General features: G+C 44.7%; 1 protein-coding gene across 2 annotated transcripts in view; it reads left to right on the forward strand.

Annotated features, from left to right (window-relative positions):
* The window catches only part of mta1 (metastasis associated 1), a 136352-nt gene that overhangs the window by 109233 nt on the left and 12767 nt on the right, over positions 1-14352 (forward strand). For both annotated transcript variants that reach the window (XM_078563044.1, XM_078563045.1), the window contains exons 16-17: positions 651-686; positions 6112-6143. In XM_078563044.1, coding sequence (XP_078419170.1) covers positions 651-686; positions 6112-6143 — 68 coding nt within the window. The remainder of the gene's footprint in view (positions 1-650; positions 687-6111; positions 6144-14352) is intronic.

Here is a 14352-nt window from a genome sequence, read left to right on the forward strand (position 1 = left end):
TAATGTCCCATTTACCAGACTTAACCTTTCAACAAGCTGTCTTATGTAATGCATTTTATGCCCTAAGGTGTTCCACAGGAGCATTATCAAGCAAAATTTGACACAAAACACAGAGAGATATTAGGACAGATGAGCAACAGCTTGGTCGAATCGGGAGATTTTAAGGGGCATCTTAAAGGAGGACAAAAGCAGAAAGGTTTGGATAGGAAATTCCAAAACTTAGGTCCTTGGCAGCTTAAGGCATGATACTGGAGCATTGAAAATAGTGAATGTGCAGGAGGCCAGAAATGGGGAAATCTTGGAGGAATGCAGGGCTGGAGGTGATTATGGAAGTAGTGAGGGATGTGGCCATGGAGGATTTGGAAAACAAGATGAGAATTTCTAGGTAATGGCCCAGTCACTATATTAGACTTGACCCTCTCATGTGATAGTCTGGCCACATTTTATGGCAAAAGAAAAACAGAAATCAAATGTGGAAACAGATAAGAAGTCGTCTTTCACTGTAATAAATCTTCTATTTTATTATTGTGTTGTGAATTTGCTAAGCCGTGTCACTGTTAACTGTTGAGAAGTCCTTGCCTCTGAAGATTGCTATTGCTGGGAATGATGTGTGAACGTGTAATTGATCATCTCTTTTCTGTCATTTCCAGGCACCATGAAGAAACGTCTGCTGATGCCTTGTAGGGGTAAGAGATCTAAATTACCATGAAAGTGATGCCATGTACTCTCTGTGAATCTCTCACTTGTGTCTCAGTGTCTCTATCTCTGATTCTCTGTCTCTGTGTTTTGTCTCCTGTTTGTTTCTATAGGCGGAATTTAAAGCCCTCCCGTGAGGCGAGTTTGGAGCAGGGGGCTTTTAATCAGGTGGGAGGGTGGCGGATGGGGACCCCAACATATTCCCACCTCTGTCCTGATTAAGTCTGTGATGGGTTGCTCACTTAAGGGCCTCATCATGTCACCACTGATATTGAACCAGCAACGGGAGATGCGCTAAGAATTTGGGGTGGCCCACTGTGAGCCACCCCCACCCTTGCTGCCGATACTCCTCAACGCAAGCCCTACCCCATCCCACCCTCACTCACCTGTGGCCTGGGTCCCCTGGTGATCCTGGGCCTCTCCCAAGATATGTTGCCAGCTGCTGCCACTGGTTCCATTGGTGCTGCGTGCAAAGCAGAGCTGCTGGCCTCTGATTGGCTGGCTGCTCTCAGGCAGTGGGACCTCTGTCTTCTGGGGTCCTTGATCCAGGGAAGACCTGCTGCTGTCCACCTAAGTGCCTGATGGGCTTCCCTAAAGGAGGTGACATGGGGCCTCCAAATGGTGAGCAAGACCTTCATCGCCAGCATTAAATACCACCCAGTAATTCCTTTTTCTCATCTGGATATCGTCACATCTCTTTACCTGGCTGCGCCTATGTGTTTTGTGTCTGTATATCTGTCTATGTGCTTCTCTACCTGTGTCTCTTTTTCTATATCTTTTATTTGTCTGAATCTATGGCCCAATTTTGACTCATTCAAAATCCATTCACTTACATAGTGTTAAAATAAGGCCTTGCGTGTCTCTGCCTCTTAACTGTCTCTGTGTCTGCATCCTCCTTTACCTATGTGTATATATGTTTGTTTATGTGTGTCTCTTGACTAGTATCTCTTTGTTTGTATCTCTGCATCTGTGTCTCTCTGTGACTTAGTGGTTGATGATTTGTGTCACAAATCATTAAATGACATAATTCATTCCTTCTGCCTCATTTCTTCAACTCCTACTTGCTAACAGCAACCTTTGGTCATCCACACAAGAAACCAAGCAGTGTTGAATCCAGTCATTGCGCATGATTGCTGTAAAACTGTAGTATAGATATTTACTGATATAAAACTGCTGTGTAAAAGCATTGCCTGGGGTGGGGATGAGCATTGTTGGAAGGTTAGCTGATCTCAGCCAGGGCAGAATCATAGAATTATAGAAATTTAAAGAACAGAATGAGGCCATTTGGCCCAGCGTGTTCACTCCAGCTGACAAGTGGCTATCCTGCCTAATCCTAATTTCCAATTCCATAGCCTTATAGATTATGGCACTTCAATGCATATCCAAGTACTTTTTAAATGTTATGAGAGTTTTTGCCTCTACCGTCATTTCAGGCAGTGAGTTTCAGACCCCCACCACCCTCTGGGTGAAAAGATTTCCCCTCCAATTCCATCTAAACAGCCTACTCTTGCACCAAATCTATGACCCTTGGCTATGGACCGGTCAACTGAGGGGAATAGAAAATGATATAGAATATAATTATTATATTGTAATTATTCTACCATTTAATTAGTAGTCTCTTGCCTTGTTTTCTCTCCCAAATTCATTACCTCACACTTATTTGGCTTGAACTCCATTTCCTACTTTTCTGCCTACCTAATTAGTCCATCGATATCTTCCTGCAGTTTACAGCTGTTATGATCTCCATAGAGACTGATAACTTTTTTAAAACAAGAGTTGCACTTTCAGTTGATTGCTGAAAGAATGACATGACAAGATTTCACATTTTAAAACTTTTACTGTAACAAATGGCTAAAAGCACTATTTACTAAACACTATTTTCTTTTTGTAGGCAACTTATACATTAAACTACAGAGAGGAACATTCCCATTTTATACTTATCACACACACATACCCTCCACGGAATTACGCTCCTTACAGCAAGTAGTCCACATCTGCTCCCAGCTTTTGATGCTGTTCCGGTATCACCATTTCACCAAGTAATACTTCGAATGACGGTCTCCAGGCGCTTTCCTCAATTTTCAGAGAGTTCTTTAAATCCACCACCAGTCGTAAAGCCTGGTCCATCCCTCTCCCGCATCTGGCTGTGATAGCTTGCAAATCCAATCAACCTTTTGTCTCTGTTGACCACACAGAACTGCTGTTTGGCTGTGATATTCATTGATTTGTAAGGAGGCCTATAACCTGATCTCAAAAATGGCATCCTCTATCCTCTTCCCCATGGCAACATGCAACACATATGCATCCAGGTAGAAATGTTGACTAGCTATTCTTGACCCCAATTTTCTTTCATCTTAGTATTAAATGGACAGTTTACAGCACAATTGATTACAACCCAATACCTTCAACGCCTTTCTGGGACTTGGGGAGACTCAGAGTCTACACACTGTGGACTCAGAGACTGCTACCATTTTCTCCATATGTAAATACCTAGCAACTTCTTCCCAGTAAAACAATCTAAGCCTTCCTTTGATCTCTAACAATCAAACCACTCAGGCTTACTGTCAGACAAATTTCAGAACAGGTTGTGAGCCCCTTCATTTACTCTAAATTTAAAGATGTTGTCCAAGACATAATAAGCTTATAAATCTCATAATTGTAACACAGCTTTCTTCTTCATTAGCAACCGCACGACCAATTTTTGCATTGTCTGCAAATTTTTAAATCATGCTCCCTACATCTAAGTCAAAATCATTAATCTATACCACAAAAAAGCAAGGAACCTAGTACTGAGCCCTGTGGACCCTCTTACCCCCACCCAACCCTCCTAGAAACCACGTTATAATAACAAAAATGCTAATTGACTATGACCATTTGCCTCCTGCCTCTGAACCTTTTTATTTGGCTGGTCCAGTTAAGTTTCTGGTCAATGGTAACACCCAGGATATTGACCTTGGGGGATGGTAATGTTATTGAATGGCAAGGGGAGATGGTTATATTCTCTCTTGTTGGAGATGGTCATTGCCTGGTACTTTTGTGGTGCAAATGTTATTTGCCATTACCAGCCCAAGCCTGAATGTTGTCCAGGTCTTGCTGCATATTGGCATGGACTACTTCAGTATCTGAGGAGTTCCAAATGGTACTGACCATTGTGCAGTTGTCAGCGAACGTCCCCACCTCTGACCTTATGGTAGAAGGAAGGTCGTTGATGAAGCAGCTGAAGATCGTTGGGCCAAAGACTGAGGAACTCCTGCAGCAATGTCCTTGGACTGAGAAGACTGGCCTCTAGTAACTGCTACCATCTTCCTTTGTGCTAGGTATGACTCCAACCAGTGGAGAGTTTTCTCCCAATTCCCATTAACTTCAATTTTGACAGGGCTCCTTGATGCCAATTCAGTCAAACGCCACTTTGATGTCAAGGGCAGTCACTCTCACCTCACATCTTTTGTTCAGCTTTTTTGTCCATGTTTGGACCAAGGCTGTAATGAGGTCAGGAGCCTAGTGGCCCTGGCGAAACCCAAACTGAGCTTCAGTGAGCAGATTATTGCCATATAAGTGCCGCTTGATAGCACTGTCGATGACACCTTCCATCACTTTGCTGATGATTGAGAGAAGGCTGATGGCCGGATTGGATTTGTTCTGTTTTTGTGGACAGGACAAACCTGGGTAATTTTCCATGTTAACATTATTAAGAAACTTGGGTGAAAAGGTTAAGTTATTGGGCTGGCTTGCATAAACTTGTTTGTGTTCCCTTGATTAGAGTAGATTGAAGGGTGATCTGATCGATTTGCATTTAGGAAGAACTTTTTCACAGAAGGATAGTAGAAATCTGGAACTCCTTCCAAAAAAAGCGAAAGTATCAAGCTGAGATAGGGGTATTAAGGGATATGGAGTAAAGAACTGCTAAATGGAAATGAGATGCAGATCAGCCATGACTTAATTGAATGGCAAAGCAGGCTTGAGAGGCTGAAAGCCCTATTTCTGTTCCTAATGTCACACCAGTGCTGCTCTGATGCCAGTTGCTGAATCACATTACAAAAGCAAACTACTGTGGATGCTGGAAATCTGAAATGCAAATAGAAAATTCTGCAAATACTCAGCGAGTTTGGTAGCCTCTATGGAGATAGGAAGAGAGTGAACTTTGGTTCTGGGGTCGAACACCCAATGCCTAGATCATTTACAGGTCCCAACCCTGCACAGTGTCAGTGATTCATCTCTGTGGTCCAAGTGCCAGCTATTAATTGGCCTGGAGCTGAGTTTGGCACCAATTAGGGGTGTTGGGCACAGGCAGAAATCGGGAGCTAAGCATGAAGGGGTAATTTAAAAGACAAACTGCAGCCATGACTGTGCTCACCATTGCCTTGGGAGAACAGAGGGTCAGTGGTGGTTTGTCCAGCTGCATTTTTCTGATCCCTTAACACACTGATCGAGGCAGTGGTGGACAGGGGAGCTGTACTCTTCCCTGCACCTGAAAGAAGAGCTCCAGTGAGCCAGACCAAGCAGGCATGCCTAGAGGTGGCCACAAATGCGAGCATCCTCAAGCTCCTCTCAAGAGTCCAAGCACACTCTTCCTTACAAACTCTTCCTCACAAACTCAAGCCTCTCAGCTCTAATGATGGCAACTCTGTTCCACTGTATGGGCACCTGAACTTCACTCTCCCCTTTAATACAACTATTTCAAACTGCCGTGATGAGCACTAATGACTCCCCACTGTGTTTCCGACAGCTATGCTCAAGTGTGTTCCAGACCCTCTGTGTTCCCCATGCTTGCCTTTTGAAAATTGCAAACCCATACTCACAATGAACTCTGCAACGAGTTCAACAAGCAATTAATTGGAGGTGTGCGGGTTGCCGACTCGCTCCTCCTGCTCTCCCTTTGAAAATCTAATCGCATCACTGAGGTGTCAATGATGCTTCAGATTGCATGAAATCGTGGGCCCGCCCACATCCGAACTGACCCCCACAGGTGATTGAAAATTCAGCCCAGTGTTTCAGGTCAATGATCTTTCATCAAGTTACCAAACTGAAACGTTAATTCTCTTTCTCTCTCCACAAATGTTGCCAGACCTGCTGAGTATTTCCAGCATTTTCTGTTTTTGTTTTAGTTGAATCACATTGTTAGGACAGTGTAGACAGAGCTTTACATTACATGTAACAGCACTGCCCGAGGAGTGCTTGATGCCAGCTTCAGGTCCCTGAATTCATACACAAAAAGTAATCCAAAAAAAACCTGAGGATGGTTGCACTTAATTTTCAACTGGGGTAAGGTGGGTATTGTTTTATGCATCGATGATGCATCTTTTCTACTTGCTGTGATTATTTTCGGATGCTAGAGGGGAATGTTTCACTGGAGTTGTAAAGGAGAGTGAATAATAATCATTGATTTATGTTAATAAATCCTTCTATTTACTGCAGGTATGTCGAACCATGCACAAGGGAGACAGATGGTAAGGGTCTTTACTTTGGGAAGCTGTTAACTGTGATGGGATAGTTTCCTGTGGAATGTTCCAGACTGTTTGCTCATTAAAACATTCAGCCTGATGTAGCTGTAAGGATGGTTGGGTCTTCTATAAAGATTACTTAATTACTCTTCAAAATAATGTTAAGTTTTTAAAGTTTAAAGTTATTTTATGTTCCTAACACATGATACGCTAGTCATTGCTGGAAGATGCTCTCGAGCACAGTGCCCATTCACTGCTGGAATCTGTGTTTGAATCCAATGCAAACTGATGGTAGAAAAATCTCTTGTCAGGCTATAAGGGCCCTCTGTAAAATTAATTCGGTCAGTCTTAACCCACCTCCCAGTGAGTGTGGAAAACTTGCCAACGAGTCTCATTCATGAAGGTTACATGGGCACAAACCTGGACCAGTGTCAGCTGGAGCTCAATGAATACCACATTCGTCTCTGAGTCAGAAGGTTGTGTATTCAAGTCCCATTACATAAATTTAAGCACAAAAACTGTGGATGACATTCCAGTGCAATATTGGGGGAGTGCGGCACTGTCAGAAATACCATACTGATGAGATGTTAAACCAAAGCATGTCTGTTCCCTCAGATGGACGTAAAAGATCCCATGAAATAGTTTCATAGAAGAGCAGGGGATGTATCTCTGGTGTCCTGGCCAATATTGATCCCTGAATTAATACATGAAAAACTCCAGATTATCTGGTCATTATCACATTGCTGTTTGTGGTAACTTGCTGTGCATAAATTTGCTGCCATGTTTCCTACATTACAACAGTGATTGCACTGCAAAAGTACTTCATTGGCTGTAAAGTACTTTGGGACATCCTGAGGTGTTGAAAGAGGCTATATAAGTGACAATCTTTTTCTTTCTAGGATGGGTTTGAGGTATCTTGACGGGTCAGGATGTAGGGGGCTTCACTCTGCATCTGTCCATTCCTCGTCCTGGGAATGCCTGACTGCCCAGGCTGTTCTACCAGCTCTTGTATCACTGTGTAGGGGGGAGGGGAGCGGGGCGGTGGAAAAAAAACACCAGAAAATCTGACTACTTTGTTCCTCAAATGTGTGTTTGTTATTCTGTGCAGAGCTATGCAAAACATTTACTTAATGCTTGCCTTTCAAATTTTTTTTTTTTTTTTGCCTGACTGTCCAAAGTTGTGGTTTTATATTCAGTTTTCTTTCAGATAAAAGGAAAATGCTCCCTTTAAGATTTTGAATACAATGTTTTATGTCACATGGTTCCCCTTCCCCATGAAAAGGACTACTCCCCAGTTCACTTCTTTACTACCTTAGATGTCAGCCATGTCTCATTCTCGCTTCTGAGTCAGTTGGTCATGCGTTCAAGTACAACGCCAGAGACTTGAGTGCAAAAAGTAGGTTGACCCTCCACTGCAGCACTAAGGGAGTGCTACACTCTCAGCAAGTTTTCAACTGATCTGCTAAACTGAGGCCCCATCTGCTCTTTCAGGTGAATGTAAAAGATCCCAAAGCAGCTGAGCAGGTTCAACCTGTTGTCTTGGTCAACATTTTGCCCTCAAACGACTGGCCGTTTATTGCATTGCTGTTTGTGGGAGCTTGCTGTGTCAAAATTGGCCGCCGTGTTGCCTACGTTACAAAAGTGTCGACACTTCAGAAGTACTTCATTGGCTGTAAAGTGCTTTGGGTCATCCTGAAGTTATGAAAGGTGCTATAGAAATGCAGGTCTGCCTTTTTAGCAATTTCTTTTTGTCTTTCACAAGGAAATAAAAGTCCTCCCGCTTTCACATTTATTTTTAAAGTTCAAGAAGTAGCTACTTTTCAACAACTTAGTTCAACAGTGATCCGTGACATTCTTTGCCCTTGCCAGAGAATTTCCGTCTATTTCAAAGCCGTGCCCAGTCTCTCCTGAACACCCAGTTCTCTTGTTCCTCATGAACACGCCTTTCCAGGAATTTACAATCTGAGCATTTCTTTGCCTTCCCACCAGCAGAAATCCTTATTCTGAGGATTATCTCCACCTTTCACTAACTCAGTGGCACCTTTTTCCCCAACTTTGGACAATTATCCTCGAGGATAACTTTGCTTTATTGAACAAACTTCGTCCGAGTTCCAGGGATGATCATAATAACTTGAGGTGCAGTGGATAAACTCAGAAGAGGAGCACCTGAGCAGTTCAGGGACAGATTAGTCAGTTAATTCCATAGGCCTTTGAACTAACTGTAGAGCTTTACGTGAGGTGATTTAAGTGGCAAATCCGCTTGCATTTCTTTAAAACACATCCATATGAGTAAACTCTTGAGCTTAGAATTCTGAAACTTGACTTTTCTGATACAGACAACTACTAGGTTAATAGCTACACAGTTAAACCACAAGTTCTGTTGCAGAACCGAAGATCCTGGAGCAGTAGGTATGTAGATAAACATTGCGAAGGTCGATCCCATTGTTTTCAGTTCTGCTACAAACTGCACTCTTGCTACCGCGATTCCACCCCTCTCGTTGGCCTCACCCTATTGGACTCAGAGCTGAGTTTCCAAACCCATATCCTCTTGGCCACTTTCATCTCCATAACATCACTTGTCCCTACCTCTGCCCATCTACTGCTGAAACCTCATACATCTTTGTCACTTCCAGCCTCAATGATTGCAATACTCTCTTGTCTAGCCTCCCATCCTCCACTTTATATAAACTTCAGCTCATTCAAAACTCTGCTGCCCATATTCTATCATGTATCAAGTCCCCCTTATCCATCACCCCATCCTCACTGTTCTACATTGGCTCCCACTCAACCATTGTCCCAGATTTAACCTTCTTACTCATGTGTTTAAATCCCTTCGTGGGGCGGAACCTTGTTGTGGCATCGGGGGTCTCGCCTGCCGGCTGGAGAACCAGCTAGGCAGCCCCAGTGCCTCTTTTCAGGAAGGCCCACCGACCCACAACCCAATCAGGCAGTGGCAAGGCCACCGGCGATCTTCCCCTGGAATCAAGATCCCAGGGGCGGAAGTCCCGTCTATTGAGAGCTACCGGCCAATCAGAGGCCGGCAGATCTTGTGCTCAGCAGCACAAGAGGAGGAGGAGGAGGCCATGGCTGCTGCCGGAAGGACACCCCTATAGTCACAGGATCGTGGAGGATCCAGGCCACAGGTAAGTAATGTGGTGAGGGTGGGGGCGTGGTGGAATGGGGTGGGGTGTTTTGTGGGGTAGGGAGAGGTGGGGGCAGGAGGTTTGGAAGCAAGGGCAGGGGATGGCTTACAGTGGCCCTCCCACTTCCCAATGTCCAGTCACTGCACCTTCCCAACTTCCCAATGTCCAGTCCCTCCGCCTTTCCAACTTCCCAATGTCCAGTCCCTCCATAAGGCACTGATTGCCTTTGATATAGGGACCTCCCCCCCTCCCCCCCGGAGATGTGAAGCAGTCCACACAATTTCATCTGCTGTGCATGCCGCATGGCATCAGGCCCACCGACTGCTGGGTTAATGCCAGCAGTTGTGGGATGAGGCCCTTAAGTGGTCATCAATTCGCCACTTAAGGGCCTCAATTGGCGGCAGGATGGGATGGTCGACCATGGGCCTTTCCACCCAGAACTTAATTCTGGTGGAGGTGGAAAGGCGGCAGGGTTCAGGTGCATCACCATCCCACCAAATTACATGCCCTTCCCACCTTTAAGCTCAACACCAGTGAGAGCAGAAGATTCTGCCCGTGGCCTTGTCCCTGCCTAGCTCTGTAAGCTCATTGAGCCCTACATCCTGTTCACAAACTCTCCACTAATCTCAATCTGGCCTCTGGTGCATCTCTTCAGTCCCTTCACCAGCCATGTTCTCCTCCACCTAGCCCTGCAATGTCCTGGAATTGTCTCCCCAAGCCTCCTCACTATCCTCCTTTAAATCTTCCTTAAAACCCACCTATTTGGCCACAACTTTAGTTACCCCTTCTAATGTTCCTGTAATTGGCTCGGCATCTTTCTTTTTGATTCCATCTATGTGAAGCACCTTGAGCTTACTGCGTTGATGGCTTTGTATGAATGTAAGTACTTGTTTCTCAGCAGCCTGTCTATCGTTTGTAAACTTCCTTTGGGTTCTATAGAAGGAATCCACATCCACTGAAGTATATAAGAATTTGTGGATAATGAGACTGTCCCGATTGAATACATGTTAGTAGTTGCCCCGTCTCCAGTCTCTCCGGCTCAGAGACATTGGACGAAATCCTTTGTCCTTCCCGGTGGTGAGTTTGGAGGCAGGGTGCATTTAGTCAGGTGGGAGGATGGCAGATGGATCCCTGCCACCTTGCCGCCTCCACCCTGATTAAGTTGTGGCAGGAAGGCCCATAGACAGCCTTCCTGCCAATTGAGGCCCTTAAGTGGGCAATTAATGCCACTTAAAGGCCTCATCCCGCCTGATGTTATTAACCCACTGGCAGGCAGGGGGCTCACCATGTGAGGAGCATGACAAGCAAACCCAGGCTTGATCGAGGGACCTGCCATCAGGAAGGTGGGGGACCTGCTGAGAGCCATCCCCGCCATTGTTGCCGACCCCCCCTTTGACTCTCACACGTTAACCTGCCATCACTCACCTCTGGCCAGGGATACAGAAACGATTCTAGGCCTCAAGTAGGTGCCATATCAGCAGCAGCTACTGCCTGCTGGTGGCACTGTCGTTCAATGGAGCTGCTGGCCTCTGATTGGCTGACAGCTCTCAGCAGGTGGGGATTCTGCCCCGAGGTCCTTGATCCTTAGCCTGTCAAGTGCCTAAGTGGCACATGAAAAGAGGTGTTGCGGGGCTCTCGCTGGCTCTCCAGCCAGCAGCCAAGACCCCCATTGGCTCTATAAGGTTCCGGACATTGCCAGTTGGAGACATTCTGACACATAAAGGAGGTGGAGCAGTATCCGGCTAGTTTGCTACAGACCTTGGTCACACGTTGTAGAGAGGTGCAGGTTCAGAACAGGGTTGGTGTGACTGATAGTGTGCAGAGTCAAGGGAATGTAGGTGAAAAAGAGAGCAAAGATCTGCAGGCTGATCCTATCCAACAGGCACAATGCACCTATTAAGATGAGGGTAAAAACTGTTGGTCGGAAGGACAGCTAGAATTCTGACTGTGGGACCTTGGAGAAGGAAGCTGTCCAAAGGGGCGAGAGGGTGGATGGGAAATGTAATATGATAATTGTAGGGATAATTATGGAGATAGCATCCTTTGTAAGCAGGAAATAGAGTCCAACATAGTATGTTGCGGACCTGGTGCGAGGGCGAGTGACATCTCGTACTATTTTGGAAGGATATTGGAGAGAGGGGGAGAGGATCCAATTGTTGTTGTCCATTTTGGGACTAACATCATTGGGAAGGACTCCTGTTTGGAGAGTACCAGGAACAACAATTACAACTTAAATGCAATAAAACATGCCAAGGTGCCTCACAGGAGCATTATAAAACAAAGTATGACACTGAGCCACAGATGACCAAAAGCTTGGTCAAAGAAGTAGGTTTTAAATGGTGCCTTAAAAGGAGGAAAGACACTATATAAATGTGAGTTATTTCTATTTTTAGGGACAGCAACCCTGCTTCTGGGGCATAATTTAATATTTATTACTAGAAGGACAATTATCCTCTCTAAGATGAGGGGCAACTTTTAATCACAAACTTCACGAAAACTGATTCTTTAAAACAAAAGGCCACTTTCCCCAAATAGCTATGATATCATACAAATAGCAGAATTGTTAATGAGTTAATATTTAAAATAATGTATTAATCTGCTTAATTTAAAGGATAGAAAAGAAAATCAAAGGGGTCAATTCACTTACCCAGAACATATGGTCTTTTGTGCCATTGTGGATGACCAGATGTGGCATGGCATCTTTGATTTCTTCAAATTGACCCTCTGGATTAAAAAAAAGTGTGAAAAATGCAATATGGTGTTCTTCAAACTGTGCCGCGAGAACTGCTATAGAACAGAATCTGTAGGCTGGCTGAACTCACTTGAGTTCGAGCCATCTGAAGACGGAAGATTTTCTCCAAGGTCTTTATCAAATTCCAGGAGTCTCCCAGGCATTCTGTAAGAGTTGGCATTTTATGTGGGTGTGTGTGTGGTAGGTGATGGTAATATATATTCAATGATCAAGAGGCTTGTGGAGGATGCAAAGTCTTAATTCACCTCCTCCTTCAAGTGCCAAATGACAAACATTCCACACCACACACTCTCCCCTCTGCTTGACAGTAAAGGTTGATGCAAAGCGGAATTCGACAGTTGTATGGAAACAGCAAACAAAGCTTTTGTCAGTATGAAAGGGGCAGGGATGTGTTTCTTATTTATCCAGGATGAATCTTTATTAGTCTTTGGCAACAACATGCTGACATAGGTCTCTAATGATTAATAAATGAATTGTGAACTGATGGGATTTTAATTTTCAGATGTGATGAAGTGTTGCTGCAGTTGATTAGTTCCTTGTTTTGTGTTGTGCAATGTCTACCAGCTCCCTAGCTGTTTGGCACAATATGCAGTTGACATTCTGCAATAATTTCTGACTCCCTAGAAATATTTCCTTCATTATTTACTTGAAATGTGCAATAATGCCATGAATTCCTTCGATGTACAAACCTATGATTGTATAAAGAGTTCAAGTCAAATTGTATTCTCGGACTCGGATCATATTTGTGAAAGTTCTGTGTTTGCAAATTATCGTGTCACCTCTAGGACCTCAGTTTGAATGCAGCTCGGAATGATGTTACCTCTCGCTCTTGGTACTGTGAAGTTGGTGTGGAACTAACAACAGAAACACCTTGCATTTATACAGCATCTTTAACATAGTAAAACAGTCCAAGTGGCTTCACAGGAACATAATGAAATGAGGCACATAAGGAGATATTAGGGAAGGTGACCAAAAACTTAGCCACAGAGGTAGGGTTTAAGTATTTCTAAGGAGAAAAGAGGTAAAATTGAAGAGGTTTAGGAAGGGAATTCCAGAGCTTGGTACCTAGGTACTGAAGGCATGGCTGCTAATGTGGAACAATGAAAATCAGGGATATGCAAGAGGCCAGAATGGACACAGCACAGAGGTCTTGGAGGGTTGTAGGCCTGGAGAAGGTTACGGAGATAGGGTGGGGCAAGGTCACGGAGGAATTTGAAAACAAAAATGAAAATTTTAAAATTGAGACGTTGCTGGACTGGGAGCCGTTGTAGGTCAACGAGCACAGGGGCGGTGGGTGAATAGGACTCGGTGTGAGTTAGGTTAGAGGGAGCAGATTCTTGGGTGACCTGAAGTTTATGGTGAAAGATGAGAGACCAGCCAGAGCATTATTCGCATAGTCAAGTCAAGAGGTAACAAATACATGGATGACAGTTCCAGTAACATATGAGCTGAGGCAAGGGGGGACACAGGTAAAGTTATGGAGGTAGGCGGTCTTGGTGATGGAGAGTCTGGTTGCTTGGAAGTTTATCTCAAAGTCAGTTAGTGGAGGGTGTTACACGCAGCAGTCCCATACAACCATAGGATGTGTCGGTTCACAGAACCCCAAGAGGCCTGCGTGTTGTGCAGCCTTGTGGAGTCCGTGGACCACGCATACCATAGGTTATTATAGGCTGCATCCCCTTTTTAGTTATTTGAAAAACCGTTTGCTTTTGTTTTGGTTGCACTTCAGTCCCACACTCCTGATCTTCGGGCACCCGGTGTGGTGAGGGGTGGGGAAGGAGGAGGACCTCCTTGTGAACCTGCTCCTGGGCCTGGCCAATCTGGCCATTAACAGGTCCAGGCAGCGGGCGATCAAGGGGGTCGTCTGGCCCGACTGTCTGCCCCTCTTCCGCGGCTACGTTCGCAGCCGGGTATCCTTGGAGAGAGAGCACGCAGTGTCCGTTGGTACGATCGAGGCCTTCCATGCTTGGTGGGCACCGCGGGGCTGGGATGCTTTATTGAACCTTTAATCATGTTTTAATTTGATAGTTCATAAGTTTCCTTTAAGATTTTTGTCTTTATTTTTGCAGTATCTCTTTAAGGGGCTGCCTTTTAATTTGTCCCTTGATTTGTGAATTTAGTTTAATTGGTTGGTTGCTGAAAAGAGTATAAAGGGAAAACGAGTGAGACTCTTGATTAACAAGGGGGTGAAATGTTATCAGGGGTAGGCGGGAATGTGAGCTTGAGATTACATTCAGATCAGCCATGATCTTATTGAATGGCAGATCAGGCTCAAGGAGTCGAGTGGCCTACTCCTGCCCCTAATTCGTATGCAATAAAA

This window comes from Cetorhinus maximus, chromosome 18, assembly GCF_964194155.1.
Source record: "Cetorhinus maximus chromosome 18, sCetMax3.hap1.1, whole genome shotgun sequence".
Lineage (NCBI taxonomy): Eukaryota > Metazoa > Chordata > Chondrichthyes > Lamniformes > Cetorhinidae > Cetorhinus > Cetorhinus maximus.